At 42.9% G+C, this 25,112-nt stretch overlaps 1 protein-coding gene across 2 annotated transcripts in view; it reads left to right on the plus strand.

Annotated features, from left to right (window-relative positions):
- The window catches only part of SLC45A4 (solute carrier family 45 member 4), an 86,890-nt gene that overhangs the window by 27,517 nt on the left and 34,261 nt on the right, over positions 1 to 25,112 (plus strand). Inside the window, exons 1-2 of one of the 2 annotated variants that reach the window (XM_054017983.1) lie at positions 8,943 to 9,011; positions 15,991 to 16,596. In XM_054017983.1, the coding sequence (XP_053873958.1) occupies positions 16,353 to 16,596 (244 nt within the window). In that variant the 5' untranslated portion in view covers positions 8,943 to 9,011; positions 15,991 to 16,352. Of the gene's footprint in view, positions 1 to 8,942; positions 9,012 to 15,990; positions 16,597 to 25,112 lie in introns of those variants that run through there. The other variant, XM_054017982.1, reaches the window with a different exon arrangement.

The following is a 25,112-nucleotide window of genomic DNA, read 5'->3' on the forward strand; positions in this document are numbered from 1 at the left end:
ACAGGAGCCAACATGCAGAACATTGCAATGTCACTCAAGCAGTCCTGCTGTAAGCCATGGAATGAAACAATTCCCAGTTGCTGCTGGCAGTTGTGCAGCAACTGGATATGGTGGAGCCCTGTTTCTGGTCCTGGGAAACCAGCACTGAGTGGTGGGATCGCCTCATTATGCAACTATGGGATGACGAGCAGTGGCTGCAGAACTTCTGAATGTGTAAGGCCAATTTCCAGGAACTTTGTGCACAGTTTTCCCCAGGCCTGAAGCACAGCAATAGTAAAATGAGTCCTGCTCTGGTAGTGGAGAAGCAAGCGGCGATCACGCTCTGGAAGCTTGCAATGCCAGACTGCTACCGGTCTGTGGGGAATCAATTTGGAGTTTGTAAATGCACCATAGGAGCTGTTGTGATCCAAGTGTGGAGGGCCATTAATCAACTTCCCCTAAGAAGGGTAGTGACTCTGGGCAACACACAGGACATAGTGGATGATTTTTGTCACGCTGCGGTTCCCTAACTTCCACGGGGCAATACATGGCATGCATATCCCTATCTTGGTACCAGACCACCTTGCCAAAGTGTACATAAATAGTGACGGATACTTTTCAATGGTGTTGCAGGAGCTGGTAGATCACAGGACATCAACGTAGGATGGTCAAGAAAGGTGCATGACGTGCACATCTTTAGGAACACAGGTCTATTCAGAAAGCAGAATCGGGGACTTTCTTTCCAGATTGTAAAATAACCATTGATGTCGAAATGCCAGTAGTGATCCTGGGAGACCCAACCAACCCCTGTCTCCCATGGCTCAGGAAGCTATACACCAGCCACCTGAACAGCAGTAGGGAGCAGTTCAACAGTAGGCTGAGCAAGTGCAAAATGGTGGTGAATGCAGATTCTGAGGTCCACGCCAACCCCTGCCACCCAAATCATCAGCATGTTGGGGAAAGTGTAGTTGAGGTACCCAAAAATCACCTTAATTCTGATCTCTAGTGTTCTCACGGGGGAAAATGAAGGTGGGAGGGGAGAGCCTTTCAAAGTCAGTTTTCAGTAATGCTGAACACACATTTTAATGTGCTCTTAATATGGTTATTGCATGGCATTGCTACAGTGCAGAATTAAGGTTGTTTGGGTGCCTAACTGTATTTCCATATTTTAACATGTTTTGAGTTTTTCGGGTTTAAACTTAGCTCTGAATTTCCTGCATTTGTAGTGCTTGGTTTTGGGATAACCTGGCTGTGAAAAATATTTTTACCTTTTTAGGTTATTGATCTGTGCTCACCATTAATTTTAGTTTAATGTGTGTCTTGAATTTACTTTGGAGAATCATGTGCTGGAGTCTTGGTGAAATTTTTCTTTTATAAAGTGGTCTTCCCAATGAACTACCTAGAGAACCACTGCCTAAGAAAGAGCTTTGAGTTTTTGATGGAGTTAACATAAGACGGCCATACTGGGTCAGACCAATGGTCCGTCTAGCCCAGTATCCAGTCTTCTGACAATGGCCAATGCCACATGCTTCAGAGGGAACAAACACAACAGGCAATCATCAATCCATCCCGTCGTCCACTATCCGCTTCTGGCAAACAGTGACCAGGGACACTTAAAGCATGGTGTTGCATCCCTGACCCTTCTGCCTCATAGCCATTGATGGACCAATTCTCCATTAACTTATCTTCTTTTTTTAATCCTTTTTATGGTTTTGGCCTTCAGTGAGTTAAGAACAGAACACTACCTCCTCTCTATTGTTCCTTATAATAAAAGGAAGGAAGAGACTGCTCTGAAAAATGTACCTTCTTGGCCTTATTAAAGGCCGTGAAAGAGGAGGTCCTTTCAAATAGTGCTCTGTATGCAGTAATAGTTTTCTGGTGCCCTCCTTCTGTGGCTCTTGAAGTCTACTGATCTGATATCTGAGCAAAGCTTTGATCCCAAGAGTGCTTCCCATGCTCGCAGACTCCAGCTAGGCTTTGGGAGTATTGAACAAAAATTCTTGACTCCCTAGGCTTTCTCCTAGAGATTTTTGGATAGCTGTCCTTTTTTTTTTTTTTTTTTTTTTTTTTTTTTTCTCTGGAGAAGGGAACTCCTAGACTTTAAGGTCAGAAGGGACCATTATGATCATCTAGTCTGACCTCCCGGATGATGCAGGCCACAAAGCCATCCCAACCCTTTCCCTTGACTCTGCTGTTGAAGTCCCCAAATCCTGTGGTTTAGAGACTTCAAGTAGCAGAGAATCCTCCAGCTAGCGACCCCTGCCCTATGCTGCGGAGGAAGGCGAAAAACCTCCAACATAGCACCTCCCACCGAGAACATGGGAAAGAGGAGTAGAGAAATACTGTTGAACAAATTCAGAGTCACAAAACTGCATCAGGATGTCCTAATAGTGCTTTCTTCTCACTGGGATTTTTCATTGCATGCTGCATGGAAACATTAAGTCAAGAAGATAGAATGTCACAACAAGCAGCACGATGTCAGCCTTGGAATGATATTGTGGCTCTGATGCCATTGGTTGAAATAGATCTTCAGTTTTGAGGTGTCACTGACATACAGTACGCCAATGCTTAAAGATAAACTTCTTCAGCACCACAATTCGGTCTGTGCTAATTTGCACAATAAGGAACTTTGCACTTTCAGTTCATTATTCAAAACGTAACCAAGGTTATGAATGGCTAACTGGAAAGCGCATACTTTCACCTTAAAATATAAGCCCAAAGAGTCTCCTGTAAGACACTTTAGTCTTTTTTTTTTTTTCTGCCCATGCAGTGGGAAAAGTAGACAATACAGTAATACAAATGTATTTGGTATATCTAGGAGTCTAGTCATCGATCAAGAACCTATTATGCCAGGTGCTGTACAAATGCAGAAGAAAGACCGCCCTTGGTGGAGTATGAAAGATGTGACCCCAGAGAAATGATTACAAAGTCCTTGAAAGGTTCTTCACTAATCACTCATTCTATGTGCAGCTAGAACAATCAAAACAGACAGACCAGCCCCTCAGCAGAACTAATGTCACTAATACATAAGTTCCTGGTCGTTAAACTTTAAAATGGATGTGAACTCCTGTGCTGATGTAGCCATTTTGTTACTCTTTTCTGTCTGTCAAATCTTTTAAGAAATGTTTGTGCCACTTAATGTGAGGCTTTTCAAAGTGGTGGGGCGGGAGAAGCGTTGTCGTAATTAGATCATCTGAAAATCTTCATTAAAATCAAGCGAGTGTGGATTTGTTCACTGCTGTGGCATTCCACCAACTTAACAATTGAAGAGCCACTTCAAAAATCCAATAGAGTGCAGAGCCACAACTTAACAAATCTAAAATAGAAAAATACATGCACTAAGAAATTAATCTTTTTACCTCTCCGTACTGCTGTTCCTGCATTGTAAAATGGGGATGATGATCCTGAACTCCTTTTTAAAGCATTTCGAGATTGGCAGATGAAAAGCACTAGATAAGAGTTAGGTATTGCTGGTATTTATTACTTTTTATCTACAACCTTATTACTTTAATAGCTTACGGAGTATCAGGAAATGCATAAGTTCTCATAATAACACTAACCCACACTTGCGTTGCCTATCAAAGTTAAATTGTTGCTAGTGGCCGGTTTACATTTAAAAACTAGTAGTATTATGGTATAGAGTACTGGGAAGTTCTGAGATCCTGACTCCCTGCAGCTGATGCGTTTACATTGTGGCCTCAGAACATCACAGTAGCGGTCTGGTGGTGGGGAAGGAAGAGAGTGTAATGATCCAGCCCGCCATGTGTGCATGCCAAGATTCTCTTCAAGCTGTCTCATCTACCTTATGGGGAACATCCAAATTCCTCCTTTCCTAGATTGCCTGTTCATCCTAGCTATCCTGCTTCACACTGCAGGATATCTGTTCCTACTCCCAGGTTGGCTACCTCCCTTCCCTTTTAGACAGCATGCCTCTGCCTAATATACAAGCCCCAACCTCGTTGGAAGCTACATGCATAATTTAATCAGCGCTAAGAACCATGAGTATTTTTAACTATATAAGGAGCGAAAGGATATTGGTCCATTACTAAATGAAAATGATAGGATTAGCAATAATGCAGACAAGGCAGATGTGTTTAATAAATACTTTTTGTTCTATATTTGGGAGGAGAAGCTAGATGAGGTGTTGATGAAACACTTTCCATCCATAATAGCTTAGGATGTTGAACAGTAGCTACGAAAGCTTAAAGCAGCAAGTCTGGTTAACTTGCATTCCAAGAGTTTTAAAAGATGGAAGAGGAGCTTGCTAGGCCAGTAATGTTAGGATTTTTAGCAAGACTTGGAACACTGGAAGAAAGCTAATGTTGTGCCGCTATTTAAAAAGGGTAAATGGGACAACCTAGGTACTCTAGGCCTGTGAGCCTCACATCAGTCCTGGACAAAAAACTAACAATTGATATGGTACTCAGTTAAATATAGAATTAAGGGGGAGTAATATATCCAGTTAGACAAGATCTAGTTTCCATAAACCCATGTTGGTTAGCAATTATCTTGTTTTGAGATTACAGGTCTGATAAAGGTAAACCTCCTATATTATCTTCAAGGCATTTGACTTGGTACCACATGACATTTTGATTTTAAAAAAAAAAAAAAAAAAACTAGAATGGTCTCAGTATACCATGTTGACTTGGTATGTCCAGCCAGTTTTTAAGCCATTTAATAAGTAACTATAAACAGGGAACCATCATCAAGCAGGTGTGTTTTCCAGTGTGGTTCTGTAGCATAGGGCCAGGAATTGATTCTTGGCCCTATTTGATAAAAATGTTAATGACCTAGAAGAAAATATAAAATCATCACTGCTAATGTTTGCAGATGACCCAACGATCAGAGCGTGGTAAATAATGAAGAGGACAGGTCAGTGGTGCAGTGTTCTGGATTGCTTGGTAAACTGGGTGCAAATAAACTCTCTAGTCTTTAATATGATCAAATCTAAAGTATGCATCTAGAAACTAAAAATGCAGACCATACTTACAGGATGGAAATCAGTGACTGAAAAGGACACAAGGTCATGGCAGATAATTGGCTTAATATAAACTCCCAGCATGAAGCTGTTCTTGGATGTATAATGAGAGGAATCTTCAGTCAAAGTAAGTAGGCTAGATTACCTCTGTATTTGGTGCTGGTGCCACCGCTGCTGGAATACTGTGTCCAGTTCTGCTGTCAACAATTAAAGAAGGATGTTAATAAATTGGAGAGTCTTCAGAGAAGAGCCACACAAATGATTATAGGGCTGGAAAACATGCCTTATAGTGATTTGAGCTCCTTGAGTCTATCTGTTTAGTTTGTCAAAGAAAAAGTTGAGGGGTGGCTTGATCACAGTTCATAAATACCTACATAGGGAATAATAGAAATTGGATAACCGGATTCTACAGTGACAAAGGTATAACAAGACCCAATGTCTGGAACTAAAGCTAGACAAATTCAGATGGGAAATGAGGTGAATTTTTAACCGGCGAGGATAATGAACCATTGGAACAATTCACCCAGGGGCTGTGATTGGTAATCCATCACTGAAAAAAAAAAAGTTTCATCAAGACTAGATTTTTTTTTTTTTTCTTCTAAAAGATGCTTTAGTTCAAATAATTCAAGGAAGTCCTATGGCCTATGTTACACAGATACATCAGGCTTGATGATCACAATCGTTCCTTCTGACCTTATCTAAGAATCCGGAATCTGGGATGCCCAAATCTGCCTTTTGGGGCTACATCAGTCAATATTTTCTGGAAAAGGGTAGGATAACTCCCCCTGCCCCAGCAGAAGTTCCTCTTCCCTCCACCCAAAGAATTAAACCTGTCAAGAGTAACCGGCCTAGTTGAGAGAAGTGGAGGAAGTTCTTAATATCATGATTGTTGCAGAGGAGTCATGGTTAAGTGTCTGTCTTCGCTCCCTAACACAACCGTAGAACTGTCGTGCTGCTGTTCCACTTGTATTCTAATGGCCCCGTTTTTCTGTTTTATATTGAATATTTGGTTTTGGAAATCAGGGTGGGTGAGGAATTCACAAATAGACCAGTGAGCTTAAAGGCTCTTTAGGAAAGTTGTTGAGCTAACTATAGCATCATATTAGATCTCAGGGAATATTTTGGGGTGATCCTATTTTTCCTGTGGCTAGAACTTGTACCTTTCAGAGAGCCTCTTCCTTGCAACTAGGTATACTTGTTTATATTCTCTAGGTATCTGTTACTATACAGGATTCTTTTTGTGAGTTTCCATATTTTTAACCTTAAGTGTTGCTTTTAAAATAGAGAATAACAAATCTCTAATAGAGGAAGGAATTGGCACCTGAATAGTCCTAATAATTATATCCACAGCGTTGATCTGTAGTACTATTCGTGCTTAGCAAATATATGGTAAACATGTTTTCATTAGCTGGGGTTTACTGTATTAGCAAAGTCACATGTTTTGGCATCCCTTACCCTTAAATTTCAAACAGGACAATAGAGGAAGTTGTTGACTTCAACAATTGTATTTTGCTTCTCCCCTTGTGTTTGCAAATCATAACAATATTGTCCCTGAATGTTCAGAAACACCCAGCAATATATCCCGAAAGCACAACACCTCTCTGGCTAAGGAGTTCAGGCATGCAGTTTAGCGAACATGTCACTTTATAAAATAAGTTACTTTGGGTACCATTGGATGAGGGGTTATTTAAAACATTTTATTAAACTTCTGCAGAATTTCTGCATTGCATTTAAGCAATGAACTTTAAGTTAGACCATTTACCAGTTCACTTGTGTACTTAAGTAGTCTGGAAGTTTAAATACTCAGAATTGTGGAAGGAAGTCCAGATTATCTCCATTTTTCCCCCTCTTAAATGGAGAGAAGCAATAGATATTCTATGACTTCCTTTTACAAAGGAGCACTTGTCAAGCTATCCAATGTCCTTACTTATTATAATCTACAATGTTAGTTAATCTTTAAAATACTCAGTTTGAATAGTTTACTTAGCCTCTCTCTTAATTTGGCTAATGAGAACATACTAGCAGTCTCACTCTTGCACAGAATAATGCAGCAATGTTTGGACTGTAAACAGTCCAAGCAAATACTTAATCCAATTGGGAAAATAATTTGAAAATACGTTTTTATTAGATTTTGTAAGACTGCTTTTTAAAGAATGCAGTCTGAATTTTTAGACTGTGCTAAAGTTTAGCCTCTTTGGAAGCCAACTATACAAAGCATCAATGGAGAGAGTGTCCTGCATTACAAGGAAAGGACAGTTCCTCAGCAGACTGGCTGGATCTGCAAAGCCCAGTTACTTTATTTAATAAATAAAATTAAAAAAAAAAAAAAAAAGTTGGAATCTCCTCAACTCTGGAGGATGACTATTAGCCCTAATCATGGGGATGATTGTTAGTATTCTCTGAGACTGTTTGTAGAACAATCCATTTTCTACATCCCATCATTGTTTTTTGCTTACAGAGAACAAATTCTAACTATTTATGCTCCCCTGAATTCACCAATTTGGGGTTGATGTGATGCACTCTGGTCTCTTTAATGAGAGCGTCACAGATGCAGAAGTGTAATATTTGGCTACCTCTCTCAAAAAGCATAATACAGGAGTGGCCAACCTGTGGCTCCAGAGCCACGTGCGGCTCTTCAGAAGTTAATATGCGGCTTCTTGTGTAGGCACCGACTCCAGGGCTGGAGCTACAGGCACATCTCTCCAATGTGCCAGGGCGTGCTCACTGCTCAACCCCTGGCTCTGCCACAGTCCCTGCCCCCCACTCACCTCTTCCTGCCCCCTCCCCTGAGCCTGCCGTGCCCTCGCTAATCTCCCTTCCCCCTCCCCCCCCAGCCTCCTGCACACCAGGAAACAGCTGATAGGGAGGGGGAGGCGCTGATTGGCAGAGCTGCTGGTGGCTGGGGGAGCTGATGGGGGTGGGGGGGGGGAGGCCTGCTGATGTATTACTGTGGCTCTTTACCAATGTACATTGGTAAATTCTGGCTCCTTCTCAGGCTCAGGTTGGCCACCCCTGGCATAATACATGCTGTGAAGCACGAGGGTTCATAGGCAATTGCCTGATTCATACTCATGTGTAATTGTTTGATCATTTTACACTTCTCTAGCATCTAATACTAGCCACTGGAGAAAATCCACCAGATTGGCTGGACCTTCAGTCTGATCCAATATAACTATTCCTCTTCCTTGCCACCTCCCTCAACTTCCAGTTATTTTCCCTACTGCTTATAGACCTTCACCATCTCCATAATCATTCATTGGGCAGCATCAAAAGATATGGTAAATGCTTGACCAGAAAGCTGTGAAAGATTAAAAAAAACTTTTCACAAATAATGGTTCACTTTTTTTTTCTGTCCAAAACCTTGACACTAAATTATAAGATTACCACCCTTCTAGAGTTCTTGTGTTTCTCAGGATATCTGTGAAAAAACTTAGCACAGATGAACTTGCACTAGAATGTTATAAAATAATGCTCACTTAATGTTCCTGTTGAAATATTAACTAAACTTATAGTTGTCACTGTCTTTATTTGGCTAAAGGTCAAGGTAAAATACTAGTATGCATAGAAATCAGTGTTGGAGAAGAACTGTTATGTAAGCAGTCCATCCTCCCCAGTACACATCTTACCACTTTAGATTTGTTCGTATCTAAATTGTCTTGTATAAAGGTTGAGTAAAAAGCCACATGCTTATTAAGATTATCTCTAGGTAGGCAGTAGATAAATGTAGAGAATTGTTCATACTATTTTATGGAACATGCCGAGATACTACAGTGCTGGGTATGATACAAAAACAGTGATAGAAAGCTTAGTGAACTCGTATGGCCGGGTGGAGGAATAGTTTAGTTTTCCTGAGTCAAATAGCTCAATGTTTTACAAAGTTAGCATAATGTGCTGACTCTGTCCTCCTTTACGTTTAAGATGCCATGTGGCTTGTTTATAACATTATAGTTTTCCACAGGGACCTTCACTGCCATCTATTTACTATGCCTCTCTGCTTGCACTGCTTGAGGAAGGGAAGCCAGCTGTTTTAATGCCTAAACTGCTTGAATGCCAGGTAAAATGTAAACCAAACTCATCACTTCTAAAAGTATAACTGAGATTTAATATTATTGAACCGAACTGGAACAAAGTAATTCTAACATTGAAATTTGACCTGTGCTACTTATTGGTATATTTAAAATAAAATGAATAGACTGCTTTGTTAAATGGAAGCTGCATGAAATGTAAGTTTTGGAGCCCTAGACACTAGTAAAGGGATTTTCATAATACAGTAGAAGCTCCGTTACAAAGCGCAGTTTCATAATACAGTAGAAGCTCGGGAATGGAAGTTGTTCATAACTCTGAACAAAACGCAACAGAGGGTCCTGTGGCACCTTTGAGACTAACAGAAGTACTGGGAGCATAAGCTTTCGTGGGTAAGAACCTCACTTCTTCAGATGCAAGACATGCATCTGAAGAAGTGAGGTTCTTACCCACGAAAGCTTATGCTCCCAGTACTTCTGTTAGTCTCAAAGGTGCCACAGGACCCTCTGTTGCTTTTTACAGATTCAGACTAACACGGTTACCCCTCTGATTCTGAACAAAACGTTATGGTTGTTTCAAAAGTTTACAACTGAACATTGACTTACTACAACTTTGCAACTTTACTGTGCAGAAGAAAAATGTTGCCTTTTAAATTTAATTTAAATGAAACAAGCACAAATCGTTTCCTTACCTTGTCAAATCTTTTTTAAACGTTCCCTTTTTTTCAGTAGTTTACGGTAAACACAGTACTGTATTTGCTTTTTTGTATCTGCTGCCTGATTGCATATGTCCAGTTCCAAATGAGGTGTGTGTAATTGACCAGTCGGTTAATAACTCTGTTTTGTAACTGAGGCTTTACTGTATTAAAAATGGCCACAAACGCTCTTTCAAATAACTAACTACTTCTGAAGTGATACCACTATAGTAACTCTTCTCAGCTATGAAGTTTTATGATGTTTCTAGATAACTTTGCTACTTTCCCCATTGTTTGCTGGCCCTAGAGTTGCCAGGCATCCAGTTTTTGACCAGAACACCCGGTCAAAAAGGGACCCTGGTGGCCTGCCCTGGTTCCACACAGTTCCTGGAAGCGGCTGGCATGTTCGGCTCCTAGGCGCAGGGGCTAGGGAGCCTCCCTGCGGTGCCCCCATCCTGAGCACTGACTCCGCAGCACCCATTGTCTGGGAACCACAGCCAGTGGGAGCTGCGGAGCGGCGCCTGCCACCCTGGGCAGCACGCAGAGCCCATTGGACCCTGCAAGTCTGTGCTGGCCACTTCTGGGAGCCTGCCTTAGCCCCACTGTGCTGCTGACTGGGAGCCACCTGAGGTAAGTGCTGCCTGGCCAGAGCACACACCCTGGACCCCCTCTCCTGGACTCCTGTCCCCGGTCGGAACCCCCTCCTGCATCCCAAACCCCTCATCCCTAGCCCCCTCCTGCACCCAGAGTACACCCTCCCAGCCTGAGCCCTCACTCCCTTCTGCACCCCAGCCTACTGCCCCAGCCCAAAAGTGACTGAGGATGGGGGAGAGCGAGTAAGGCGGGATGGAGGGAGTCAGGAGTGGGGTCTCAGGGCAGGGGACATGGCAAGGGTGTTCAGTTTGGTTTCGATTGGAAAGTTGGCAACCCTAGCTGGCCCCAAAGCCAAGAAACTAACTTACTTGGTATTCCTGTTTTCTGATTTCCACATGCCATGGGGCGGGGAGAAGAGCTGAGCATGATGCAGGGGAATTGATCTCTCCCTACAGCCTTCAGATCCAGTAAAATGAAACCAGTGATTCTCTAAGACCTGTTATAACCTGGAATCTTTGTAAGGAAGAACTCACTGCTCCTGAAATTCTCCCATGGTTCTGTAAATGAGCATTAACCTCTTGTCCTGGCAAAACTTTATTCCTGTATTAATCTTTGTGTCACTGCAAAGTTAATTGTGGGGGAGAGGAGGAAGCAGGATTATTATAAAATAAACTAGTTGTGTTTATACATCTCAAATCTTGCAAAAGACCTCACTATGAAGATAGTATTTTTGCGTTAGATTTGCATTTGGAGTTGAATTGCCGTAGTGAGGGAAGGCTATTGTAATCCTTCACCATCAAGCAGATGTTGTTGGGTTTTTAGTCATCCTTTCTTGTTCCAGTGGATAAAATCTGTCCATGCCCAGGTCACTTGTCTGGATTACCGTAACTACTTTCTCTGTGGCCTCCAACTCTGATACCCAGATTGGACTGGAAAGAGACAAGGAAAAATGCAGCTGTTAACATTTTCTTTGTTGCTCAACAGAGATCCTAGAAATCTATTTGCTGTGGAAAAACATGGAATTTACATTTTGACAGAAAACCACTTAGTTTTTACACTTTGTGGAAAAAATAGAAACATACAGTAAAATCCAGTTTATCCAGCTCTCCAAATTAAACAACCCGGTGCTGAGCCTAGTACATAGAAGTATTTGGTATATGTAAGAAATACAAACTGCAATTGTATTTAATTTTATTATGATTGATGGCACTGGTAGGCTTTGAGCTTGCTTAAAAATTGTAAATCTATCAATAAAACATTGTGTTCCAGTGATATAATCTAGAGAGCTCACGCTTTAGGGAAACTCAAGTTCTGCATTTCATTTTAATCGCAGAAAAACACGGATTTTTCTGGGGAGGGGGGTTACTGGATAATTTGGGGGCGGAAGAGGGATTATCACAAAGCCAGGATCCCTTATCAATCATAGCCTGTCACTCCACTCTTTGAATCTGACTCCCCCTTGCCATCCATATCAAGTTGAATCATCTTAGTTTCACCTTCAGGGTCTTGCTCAACTGTATCTTGGCCTAACTCTCTGATCTCATCTTCTCATCCCTTTCACTCTGCCAATGATACCAGCCCCCACCCTCATCCTTCTCCCTAATCCTGCCCCATGCATGGGAAAACATTCTAATCTGATAAACTAAGCACCACTCGGGTTTCATTCAGATACTTTCTAAATATCTTCAGAGAATCCCATGACTATTACAAAGGTGTGTCTATGCTGCAAAGAAAAACCCATGGTACAGAGTCTGCACCCAGATCAATTGATTTGCACTTAGGGGGCTTGGACTGCAGGGCTAAAAAGAGCAGTGTTGACATCTGGCCTTGGGCTGGAGCCTGGGCTTTGAAACCCAGTGATGGGGAGCATCTTGGAGCCCCAAGAGCCCAAGTCAATTTTCCTGGGCTTGGAGATTCACTACCATGAGGTTTTTTGCAGTGTTAGACATATTAAAACCCAAGTCAAATCCCCCTTCCAACTCAACATTATTTTATTGAAGAGTAAAATGAGAGGAAACAAAGCAGAAACTCAAGTCTGCACTTTCCTATAGTGATGAGTCTTAAACTATAAGTTCCTTGGGGCAGAGAAAATCTTCATATTTGTTTCCTCCACAGTGCCAAACAACACAATGTTGGTATTTTAGCAAATACTGGTGTTTTAATACTATTAACTCAGGCTGCTGAGTGACCGGTCCTAATACACATTTCAAACTATTTTTAGTAGTGTTCTAAATTGATATTTGGATGTATTTAAAGGGTATTTGTCTGTCTATTCTAGCATCTGTTACGAGTTTGCAGCTGGCTTTTTTTGTTCATAAAAATATGTCCCTCTTAATATTTGCATTTACCATAAATATGCAAGTACAAATAACGCTGCCCCTTATCCGGTTGAATAGTCAACAGGTGCACACATCGAATACTAAAACCATAATAACAATTACACCCCTCCCCTGACCTCAGCCCGCCACTTACCCTCCCCCACAAAGGAAGTAATGTCTACAGACTATGCAGGCAGATCAAGGTTGGAAACCAATTCCAAAACTGAGGGGTCTTTGTGGAGGATTTCCAGCCAGCAGCTCCCTGTGCTTTATAAATCCTAATCCCAAGCTAAGCATCTCTGCTGCAGTAGTACTGCTGTGTGGGAGAGATGATCTCTCAGGTAGGGTTGCCAACTTTCTAATCCCACAAAACTGAACACCCTAGCCCTGCCCCTTCCCCAAGGCCCTGCTCACTACATTTCCCCCTCCCTCGGTGACTCGCTCTTTCCCCCACCCTCATTCACTTTCGCTGGGCTGGGGCAGGGGATGGGATGTGGGAGGGGGTGAGGGCTCTGGGGTGGGGCCAGAAATGAGGGGTTCAGGGTGTGGAAGGGGGCTCTGGGCTGGGGATGAGGGGTTTGGGGTGCAGGCTTACTTGCAGCAGCTCCCAGTCAGCGGCACAGCAGGGGGACTAAGACATGCTTCCTGCCTGTCCTGGCACCGCGAACTGCGCTGCACCCCAGAAGTGGCCAGCAGGTTCGGGTCCTAGGCGGAGGCGCGGCAGGCAGCTTCACGCTATGCTGCTCTCGCCCGCAGGCACGGCCCACCCCTAGCTCCCATTGGCCACGGTTCCTGGCTAATGGGAGTGTGGCGCCAGTGCTCAGGGTGGGGGCAGCGCACAGATACACATTCCACCCCCACCACCACCTAGAAGCCAGACCTGCTGGCAGCTTCTGGGACACAATGTAGTCCACAGTGCCAGGACAGGTAGGGGCTGGTCTGCCCTAGCTCCACAACACTGCTGACCAGACTCTTAACAACCTGGTCGGCGGTGCTGTCCAGAGCTGCTAGGGTCCTTTTTCGACCAGGTGTTCCAGTCAAAAAAAACAAACACCTGGTCTCCCTACTCTCCGGTAACCCTGTTCAAAACTGTTTAGGGCTCTCTAGGTTAAACAGACACTTGGCACTCCTAAAGCACAAGTGCTCTCGGCATGATAAACAAGCTGCTGCATTCTAGCACCGGTTTAATATCTCCAAGTGATCAAGATCTAGCCACATATGGAGCACATTATAGTAGTTAAGGTTTGTTATCAAATGATTACATTAAAGAGCTCCTGTAATTTTAATAGTTTAGAAGAAAAAGTCACTTTGTGGGGTTTCTAATGCAGCTGTTAAAACCCTGGGATATTAGTCTGACCAAAATACTCAGCTGCCTTGCAGTCTGGATGAACTTGGTAACCTTTGTGCCATGGAAAAATACTTCCTATGAGGGCTCATTGCCTCCTTTTATCTGGCTGTGACAACGTATACTGGGTAAGGCAATACAAACAGCGCTATAGTTTTATAGTGCTGTAAAGCAATGGCAGACGGTATGCTGGAGCAGCAGGACCAAAAGACTGGTAAAAGACCAGACTAAAATGCCAGTCTCATAGGGTGAAACTCGTCCTGGGGCAGAGGGCAGACAGGGCCCTGTGCATCATAAACTCTGTGTTAAGGTTTTCTGCATCACTTAAACTCGTTCGTGGGGCCCTTTGTGCTGGGGTGAAAATTCAGTTGCAGGGTGAGTGTGGTGGGGTTTTTGTTTTATTAAAAAAAATAAAATAAAATAAACCTCAACATATTGCAACTTTGATCTTGAATTTGGAGATTAACTCTTCAATATGATACCACTATAATTTTTTTTAACCAGATTGAGCTAATCGCCATGGTTTTCCTTAAATCGGCCCCCTTGTCAGAATTTTGCTTTTGGGAGATAATGCTTGTCCAGATGAGAAACCTATAGGAGTAGATGATCCACAGTACAGGATCTAGAGTCGATGATAAACAGGAAGGGAATGTGCCTTGGTTATGGGTAAAGAGACTGCTCAGACCTTTCTCAAAGAGAACTTAGCATGGGGGTAACTTACAAAATAACATTGTGGACCTGAAGAAAGACTCTGAGCTCGAAAGCTTCTCACCAGTGGAAGTTGGTCCAACAAAAGACATTACCTCACCCACGTTGTTTCTTTCAGTAGAATCAAATACATTGGGTTAGACTTTCATACACATCTCTCTGAAACAAACATGGAAATTAATGTCAAATCTGACTCCTTGGAAATTAACAGTTGCATTTATTGCAAAATGCTTATCCTTCTCGCTAAAAATATATCATTATGGCTAGTTCTACGTAAGATTTCCTGTGGCTCAGTGATGCTTCTCTCTGCCCTGCTGTATGGGAGACATGAGAAGTCCCTAGGCAGAACGTAGTCTCGGAATACTGTGCAGGCCGGAGAGCATTGCATCACTCCACTGTGATCAACTTTAGAATCAGCAGTATTGACCGGCTTTGAAAGATAGGGGCTGTGATTGGATGTCTTGGTGTTGCAGGGAGAAGAGGTAAGCATTAGGGACATGACCTATTCAGAAGTTCAATATTGAAGTATTGGACTTCAAAAGTTTCTTCCCAGCTGTGTGACTTTTTTACACTTCTGCTTAAATTTGTTACAGGAAAGACCATGATAATCAAGTTTTTCCTATCAGAATGCTCCACACTTAAAAAAAACAACTCTTGGGTATTCAGGTTTTTAAAGTAAACCACGGAAGTCAACCTCTACCAACCTGTACAATAGGTCATGCATTCAAGTATTATGGAGATCTGGGGAGGAAACCGTGGGATAATGGGTATTACTGTGTGCTTAATGTAAATGACAATTGTGGAGCTCTCAGGTATTGAAAGTATAGTACTTTCTATCCTTGAGACCTCAGAGGGCTATTGTAGGTGTTTCAGAAAGTGGTATTTGGTGAGTCAGTACATGGTGGTCTCACCTGTCAGCACTGAACCTGTGTCCTGGAGAGCAGTGTTGGCGTATGCTGTGACCTCTCTTAAATGGAACCTAAAGCTGAGTTCACGAAAGAACTTGTGAATTACTGAGTCTTCTACGTAGTACTCTGGCCAAAGCCTAAATATAGTAAATTACACTTTGCTTAGATTTTTCTCCTGCAAATCATCTAACTTAAATAACCTTCACCTCATGCCCTAAACTGTAGAGTAGTGTTTCAGTACAGTTAAACAGCTGCATTTTAATGATATGTGATGTGAAGCTTGTTCACTGTTTTTAAGTGCTTTGGGATAAAGGCCCTATATTGGGCAGGGGTGCTGATAGTGAAGAAAACGTTTGTTTAGTGTATACATTCAGAAGGGTGATTGCAGTTTGCAATCTATTGCTTGGCTATCTAATGGTTTGCACTTTATTGCTTTGTTGCAGATTAATCAGCCACTCGATGGGGATTAACAGTGGAGCACCTTTTTGTGTCGCCTTTCCACCTCTGTGTAGCAAGAATAACTTCAGCACCTTGTCAATAATAATTATGAAACTGGTATTAACTGAATGGCAATTATGGATTTTTAACTCTAATTCACAGTAAACATAGCAAGCCATATGTTGAAATTCCTACTAAGTAGCTTCCTGTTTTTTGTTTCATACCTACCTGAGAAGTTGTGAAATACCTATCTGTACAAGAGGAATATAAGCATTACTTGCACCAGGAACACAACAGAAGCTGAAAGAGAAGACATCTTAGAGATATGATAGTATTATTTATAGAGCTATAATAAATATATATTTTTATGGTAATGAAAATGGCTCCCCAGAATGCTGACTCGGAATCTATGCAAGTTCAAGAGCTCCCTGTGACAGATCTTCAGAAACCAGCAAACAAAGAGAATGAGAGCAGGGAGGAGACTATTAGCGAAGGATCCATAAACCGGATACCAGTACGCCTGTGGGTGATGCATGGTGCAGTGATGTTTGGCAGGGAATTCTGTTATGCCATGGAGACAGCATTGGTAACCCCAGTATTGTTGCAAATTGGTAAGTACATTTTTTTTCATGTCTAATATACTGCTTTAAACATAAAGCCATTGCTTGTTCTTAATGTTTTGTTTTGTTTTTTTGGCTAATGCCATAGGAAGAAGTGGTTTTGTTACAGCTAGAGCAGTGAGCTGCAAATTGGAACATCTGAGTTCTATTCTTGACTCTGCTACTGACTAATTGTGTGATCTCTTACAAAATGTTAAACACCTTGAACTTGCATATACCATCTGTATAATGGTTTTGCTTGTTATTTCATAGGGTTAGCTCTTATAGGAGATTTGAGGAAAAAGCACCAAGTATTTTTTGCTAATATTCTAAGTTGTCAGTACAAATATATAAAACCTATGTATTTTCAAATGTGTTTTCAATGCATTAAAAAAAAAAACATATGTCCAATTATATCATTCTAACATATTGGACAAATATTTAGTCCAGCAGACTTCAGGTACAAACTTGTTTTCAGTAGTCTTGACACAAGAACTGGGAAACTTAATCAGGTTACTTTGCCCAAGAAAATGCTGAGAATATTGTATGGTTTGGCTTTGACAATAACTATTGATCTATATAATATTGTATGTTCTATTTTGAGCTTCTAGCGAATCTTATCTTGTGTGTAATTCAGTAAAGCTCTTGCTTGGTATCTCTTTGTATCGTTAAACATATAAAAAGAGATATTGTGCCAAGAACTTGCCCATATTATGCAATAGGCAACTGGCACATGAGGAAAAGGAGAGAGTACTTATACCCAGTTAAACCTCTCACTTAGATAGTTTAACATTCGACATGACGTACAATATTTCAACTTTTTATGCTTAAGGGTCTGAAAAATCTCAGATGAAGATAGCATGGATTCATGGTCAACATGAAGCTATGTAGCTCTGAAGTAATATGCCACGGCTAATGTTAACTAAACATCTAAAAGTTTTTGTTTGCTCAAATAAAGTTGCAGATCTAAACTATTGGCATGTTTTAAAACTAGATTGCAATTTAGCTGCCAAAAACTCTCTCTTAATTAGGTCAGGGTTATTGGTACAGGATGTCCATAAGATTACCTGTTGGCCATCTTGGTAACAAGAAATCCATTAATGGAGAGAACAACTTTGGGCATCCTTGCTGCAGTACACAGTGCATTGTGTAATAGAAATAGAAATAAAATGAGGATTAAAATGAGTGTAGACTGTTCTGCTTCTTGCATATTCAGGAAGTGCCTTTGCCAGTTTCCCAAATAATTGCTGGGCTCATTAAAGGACATGACACTCCAGACTTTCTAACTAAAGGTGGGGGCCAGGTATTAAGTGTGTTAGATTAACAAACACTTCCGTATCACTTGCTGCAGCAAGTGGTGAATGGGAAGAGGGCAGAATTTGAGCAGGTTTAGTGGTGTCTGAATTATTGTATGTACTATCTATGCTTTAAAATACAGTTTAAAACAGTATTGCTTCATTACCTGATACTGCCAAATTTGATCAAGTCCTACTTTGACCTTTCTATGTGGTTTGGAAACTTGAAGATTGGTTTGTGGAATCTGTCAGGCTAATGAGGTTATAATTTTGTGGATCATAGGATATACTCTCTTTAAATATTGGCACACTAGTCTTTTTTCCCAGTCCTGCATGAATGTATTAGATGTTTAATTCCCCCTCCCTCACAACTTCAAACCATTTTTTTTCTAGGCTTGCCCCAACAGGTAATCTATATGGTAATCTGATATGGTTGTACAATAATAGAAGATGTGAGTCAGTAACACTCAGTGTGTTTTTTTTTTTTTCATGTATCTTAATTTTATATATTTCAACATTTTATGATTTAAAAGATACAACTGAACTATTGAGGTATGTGCACATGCCGAAACTGAGTGACCATGTTATATCAACAGTAAACAATGGTCGCTGAAGAAGAACCATGGCCTTGTATGGGCGGGGGAGGAGTAGGGTGTAGCTTGCATTCAGTTGACACTTGCTGTTTGCACTATACAGAAGCCATACCGATTAGCATGCACACAGGACGGCTCTGGCCTCTTTCAGTTTGCATCATGTACATGCAGCATACTAAGCGCATGGCAATCTGGGAAGGTAGTCCACAATCCTTTGCATCACTGCTGAGCATTGTGTACTCTGGGATTTTTCTCACACATTGTCAGATGCATAGCAGAAACCTGTAGAATTCTGGGACTTGAGGCCAAACTCTCAAAAAATCTGATTCCATTCTCTCCATTCCATGCTTCCTCTTTTTCTGGGCAGGCTAGTAACATTTTTAATGGTTGGCTGCATTGCTATGCTCGCGACCACAAGTGTTATGTTCCTGAAAAATGCGACTTTAAGCACAACGATGTTACACAAATCCAATTTCCCCATAAGAATTAATGTAAATGAGGGGGTTAGGTTCCAGGGAATTTTTTTCACCAGACAAGACTATATATGTATTTTGTGTGTGTGTGTGTGTGTGTGTGTGCGCGCACACACACTTTAATACTGGTACACAGTAATGATTGTGATGCTTGGTTGAGGTGGAGGAGCCAGAGGGTGGGATATTTCCCAGGCAATGTCTTACTGCTAAATGATGAACTAGCAATTGGCTGAGCCCTCAGGGGTTAACTCCCTCCATTCCTGCTGCCTTGCAGAGTGAGAGAGATATGCGCATTTCCCTTAAGTACACAGCCCTGTTAATTAGATCAGCTTGCTGAGACCCCAGCTGCTGCAAGTTCCCTCCATCCTGAGCCCTGCTCTGTGGAAGATGGGGGTAAGTGGGGTGCAGGAGCAGGGGGGGGAGGGAGACACCCTGACAGCTCCCTTCTTCCTTCCCTCCCCCGCCACAGCAAGCAGGAGTCTCAGGGGAGCAGCTACAAGGCAGAGGGCAGGAGCAGCACATGGCAGTGGGGGGAGGGACACAGCTGAACTGCTGCACAGGGAACTCTAGAGGAGCAGGGAGCTGATAGGGGGGCTGCCGGTCCACCCTGGATCCAGGCCCCCACCAGCTAGTTGCAAGGGGCTGCTCTTCCTGCAAGCAGTAGACCAAGCAGGCGGCTGCCAAACGACGTTAGAAGGGAACATTACACAACTTTAAACGAGCATGTTCCTTACGTTAACCAGGATGACTTTAAGTGAGGAGTTACTACTGTACAGAGGCTGCTTGGGCTTTATTTGACCTCTTTAAGCTGAGTAGCTTCAGTTTGGACTTTGCCTGCTGCACCACCAAGCCGATGGCGTAGCAGCAGCAGCTCCTCCAGCAGTGACAAGAAGGGTGATGAGGAAGAAGAGGATGACACCAAGCAACTGCTACAACAGAGCTGTTCCTGGAACAGCTTCATGCGGTGCCATTGCAGGACTTGGGAAGCCAGCATCTATTGGTGGGAAATGATCATTCTATACATCTGGGATGACCAAGTAAGTGGTGAGAGAATTTCAGCATGGTGAAAGCAACCTTTTTTGGATATCTGTACTGAAGTAGCTCCAGAGCTGCAACAGCAGCAGACCAACAGAGTGCCCCACTCACCACTGCCATCTGGAAGCGAGCCACCTCTGAATGCTACCAGTCCATAGCCAACTAATTCAGCATAAGGGAGATCAACTGCTGGAGCTATTGTCATGCAGGCGTTTGATGCTATCCATAAAGTACTGCTGCAGTAGGTTATAAAGCTTGGTAATGCTCAGGAGATTGATGGCTTTGCACACATGGGGTTCCCAAACTGTATTGGGGCAATTGATGGAACCTATGTGCCTACAGTCTGCCCCGCACAAGGCCTCAGTTTCTAAACAAAGGGGTATTTCTCCGTGGTGCTTAATGATTTGGTTGACCACCATGGTAGATCTACAAACACAAATGCAGGATGGTCTGTAAAGGCCATGATGCTAGGATCTTTTAGAACTCAGCCCTATTTATCTTAATGAACAGTTTGCCCCCAGGCTCACTATGGGCATTAACGGTGTGGAGATGGCTCAGGTTGTCCAGGGAGACCTGGCTTATCCTCTGCTTCCCTGGCTAATGAAGTCATTCACAGGCTGCTTGGATAGAAGGAAGGAACTATTTAACTGTCACATCCCTAGTTGTAGAATGACTGTGGAGTGTGCATTTGGCTATCTGAAAGGAAGGTGGCGCTGTTAAGGGGCTAGGTTGGAAGTTGCAGGGAAAAAAGCCTGAGATTATAGCTGCATGTTGTATTTTGCACAATATTGGTGAAAGCGGGGAAGGGGGGGAGCCTTGCCAGTGGGTGGGTAGCTGAGGTGCCGAGACTTGCTCAGCAGTTTAAGCAGCCAGCCAGGCGCCCACTAGAAAATGGCAAGACCCAGGTCAGTACTGTCAGAGATATGGATTGCGGTTACATTGAATTTCAGGCCTGAAAATGTACAGCTGTACATCCATCTGTTTCCTCTGCTGCCTCTTGTTCTTCGGTCTTCTTGTGGGGAATGTCAGGGCTCAAAGTCACCAGGGATGTTAGATGACTTGTAAGAGCTGGGCTCCCAGGTACAATTGTTCTCCCTGCCCTGACCTTGGCCCAGGCTGGAATAGTATTTGGAAGCACTGCTGTAGGGGCATAGCAGGGAACATGTGCCAATGTTCCTAGTACCCTTTGTCCAGAGGCTACAGAACATGGCTGTGTCCTGGTTGAGGACACTGAATTATCTGGGCATACTCTACCAGCAAATGCTGTACCAGAGCATTCTGCTTCTGTATTGCCTCAATGTGTTGTCTCTGCATGTCCCTGTCTCTCACTACAGTGTCTCTTGCCATGACAGTGTGGTCTCTGGCCACTTAATCTCTCACTCGCACTCTCTTGATAGTTCCTTGTCTTTCCTCTCTGATCTCCAACAAGTGGTTTGCACATTGGCCTGCTAAACCCAAGGTTGTGAGTTCAGTCCTTGAGGGGGCCATTTAGGGATCTGGGGCAAAAATCTGCCCAGGGATTGGTCCTACTTTGAGCAGGGGGTTGGATTAGATGACTTCTGGAGGTCTCTTCCAACCCTGATATTCTATGAAACCAGCTCTCCCTTATTTTTTCAGGTTTTTGGGAGCTTATGCAGTGAGTTCTTCTAACACTTCATCTCCAGTTTTTCATTTCTCCCCTCTCAGTTTAGCCAGCCACTCAACCATTGATAAAGGCCCTGTCCTTGAGGGTCAGGCAGCTACAGGTGCTGTGGTTAGGGAAGTAGGAATCACTTGTGGGGTTTTGTCAATCTTTTTTAATATGTATTTACCCCTTTCTGAGATTGTTTCCATTTTGGGGGGAAACAATCAGTTGATAAGTGGGGGTGCATGAGGAGGGCTAGGTGGGGATTTTTGGATAGCATTATGTTCCCCCTTCAATACTGCAGTCTATGCTGTGCCTTGGAGGCACTTGTATGGTGTCCAGAGGGTTTAGCACAGAGGTGGGCAAACTACGGCCTGTGGGCCGCATGTGGCCCACAGGAGCGTCTTGCCTGCCCTCTGAGCTCCTGGCCAGGGAGACTAGCCCCCGGCCCCTCCCCCGCTGCCCCCCCCCCCCTCCTTCCACGCAGGCCTCACTCTGGCTTGCCACTCCTGCTGGGCAGTGTAACTGGCTCTGGCCTGGTGTCGTGGCTGCAAGCTCCTACCGCTGGTAAGGGGGCGGTGAGTGGGGGGATTGGGTAAGGGCGAGGGGAGTCCTGGGGGGCAGTTAGGGAGGAGGGGGCGGTTGGATGGGGCGACAGTTCTGGGCGGGGGCGGTCAGTGGATGGGGAACAGGGAGGGTTGGGAGTGCGAGTCCTGGGGGGCCTGTCAGGGGGTGGGTATGTGGGTGGGGTCGGGAGGGCAGTCAGGGCACTGGGAGCAGGAGGGCTGGGTAAGGGGGTGGGATCTTGGATGGCAGTTAGGGGCAGGGGGTCCTGGGAGGGAGTGGTCAGGGGATGAAGAGCAGAGGGCAGTTGGATATGGAATGGGAGTCCCGGGGGGGCTGTCAGGAGGTGGGGGTGTGGATAGGGGTCGGGAGGGCAGTCAGGGGACAGTGAGCATGGGAGTTGGGGGTGGGGGTCCTGGGAGGGGGCAGGCAGGGGACAAGGATGGCTTTTGCTGCTTGTCCTTGTGTAGAGTGCCCAGGGTCCCCACCTTGCTTAGGGGAGAGGGTGGTGGTGTAAATGCTCAAAGCTGTCAGTGCCTCAAAAAATTGACAGGTTACATTTCCACAGCTTGATTGTTCCTGGCTTTAATGCAAGTTCTCCTAAGCGGTTTTCTCTTTATCCATTACTGGGCGGCATCCCAGTTGCGACCCTCCCACCCCCATGGGAATCTGAATAGCGATGTCCATAAACACTCCTTTATCCTGGTGGGTGGCCCCAAGAGCTTGCTGCGCTGATGCTTCTCTCCATATGGCAAGGAGATCTTGGGTCTTAGCGTGGTGCCAAGCAGCTGCTCGAGTCAAGTTGTAAAGGCTCTTGGAGTAATATCACTGTAATGCCATTATATTATAATCCAGGAGCAAATGGGCTGATCCTGGCACCGTGCCAGATTTTACAGAGTGGAGCGGGTCACTTGACTCCAAGTAGTGGAGGGCACAAAGGTCAACAGCTAGTTTGGTCACAGAGGCCCCCAAAGCAGTTGGGATAGCAGTGGAAAGACAACCAAAGGAGCGTGTGGCAGCATTGCATGTATGAGAATACTAGACCGCACTAACTAAACTAGCGTTGAATTTAGTACACTTCAAAAGAAGACTGCAGAAGTAAATGCAGAGTTGGTGGATTTCCATGAAGTAAGTGTGTGTGTGTGTGTGTGTGTGTGTGTGTACACAAGTATTTTTCAGACTATGCTAACTACGAGTGGGTCCAGACAAAATGCCCCATCTAGACAAGCCCTAAGGTTCTCTACCATTGTTTACAAATGATGTCGTTTCATTATTAACGCTCTTCCAACATTTAACCCTATATGGTATACATTTTCCTTCAGTTGAAACAGTTCCTATCGTGTATCTACCACACCACTGAAATGATTTGAAAGGAATAAAACAGGGTTAGCAGTTTTGATGTTGCTTTGCTATAACTTACTAAGTTTTTGATTTTTTTTTTTTTAAAAACGAGAAAGTAATTGGTTCGTAATACCAGAAAAAAGATAAATCATTAGACTGTTAGTGTGCATGACCTTTGTTACCAACACTTTTCACATCCTTAGAAAATAGGGAAATGTATGCATAATGTGGCCAACAGACATAAATGCTTGCTGGGTTTGTTAATTCATGTAAATCTACTCACCATTTTCTTAAAAGGTAAAACTTTTTTGTATGCCCAGGAAATCAGGAAGATTCCAAAGGCCTTCCAGTATAAGAAATCTCTCTTGTAACTGTTACTGTATTATATTTTTAATGTGAAAAGTTTATAACCTTGCAATTGAGTAATGGTGTTTCAGCAGTGTCTATAAAATTTGAAGTTTATAACAGTCACAACTGTACCATAGTTTATTATAGTTAATATGGTAAATGATTCACTAAGCCTTTATTGTATTTCAAAGGCTTTTCCCCATGTCATTGAGTATTCTATGAATAGTTAATAAGCACAGAACTGATTGTCAGCAACAGAAATGTTCCACTCTCCCTCTTTCTAAAACAGCATACGTGATTAAATGTATTACTCTTCACTTATTTCCCTTTTCTAAAAGGAACTCTTACTTAAGGTTCAAGTGAACATTTTTAACACTATCCCATCTACCCTTTGTGCGACTTAGAAATGTAAGAGTGTTTCCCTATAAAAGAGAGAAGACTCTAGGCCCTCTTTCTCTAATGTGATAAATAAGGGGTAGCCATTTCAGGTGACGCTGCCCAATTGGTCTTTGATATATTTCAAGTTTTGAAATTCATGCTTTATTACAACAGTACCGCTAACTTTTTTATGTATCGTTTCATATTCAAGTGGATGTCTGATGGCATTACATTGTAATGTGGGAATAAATGGCCACTTACTGTAAACATTCGCCATTTGCATATTAAATATTCATTATTTCAGGTTTACCTCTGAATATGTTTTTTCAGGCAGTGATGCTAAGCAATAGTATTTCAGGAAACGAATACTTAGATTCTAATTAATAGGCTCTAATGAAAAGGTGGAACCAACTCAAGCAGAATACAATAGGTTATTTTTGTCTGAATTTTCTCATTTACTGTAGAATCAAGAAAGCACTTCACTTATTTCACTGATTTTACATGTAGAGTAGCCTTTTTGTCCTCTGGTCGGTCTGTCTGTCAACTTAGTCATGAGATAGTGCTAATAGCATGCTGGGTGCTTCACAAACCTAAGGATCTGTGATCCGTGCTCAAATGATCTTATAGCCCACGTGCAGGCAAAACTGTTCAAATTAAAATGATGCACTGGGCAATAGTACAAGCTTGTGGTTGGAGAAATGGTGCAGTCATCCTGCATGAAAAGGCCATCCCTGTCCCAAATCTAACATTGTCATTATCACTTTGATTGTTTCAAAATAGTAAGGAAAGATGAAGGGAAAACCAAGAGCCATTTGAAGTTCTTGGGCCTGAGCCAAAGCCCATTGAAATCAATGGGCATCTTTCTATTGCCTTTAGT

This window comes from Malaclemys terrapin, chromosome 2 (genome assembly GCF_027887155.1).
Source record: "Malaclemys terrapin pileata isolate rMalTer1 chromosome 2, rMalTer1.hap1, whole genome shotgun sequence".
Lineage (NCBI taxonomy): Eukaryota > Metazoa > Chordata > Testudines > Emydidae > Malaclemys > Malaclemys terrapin.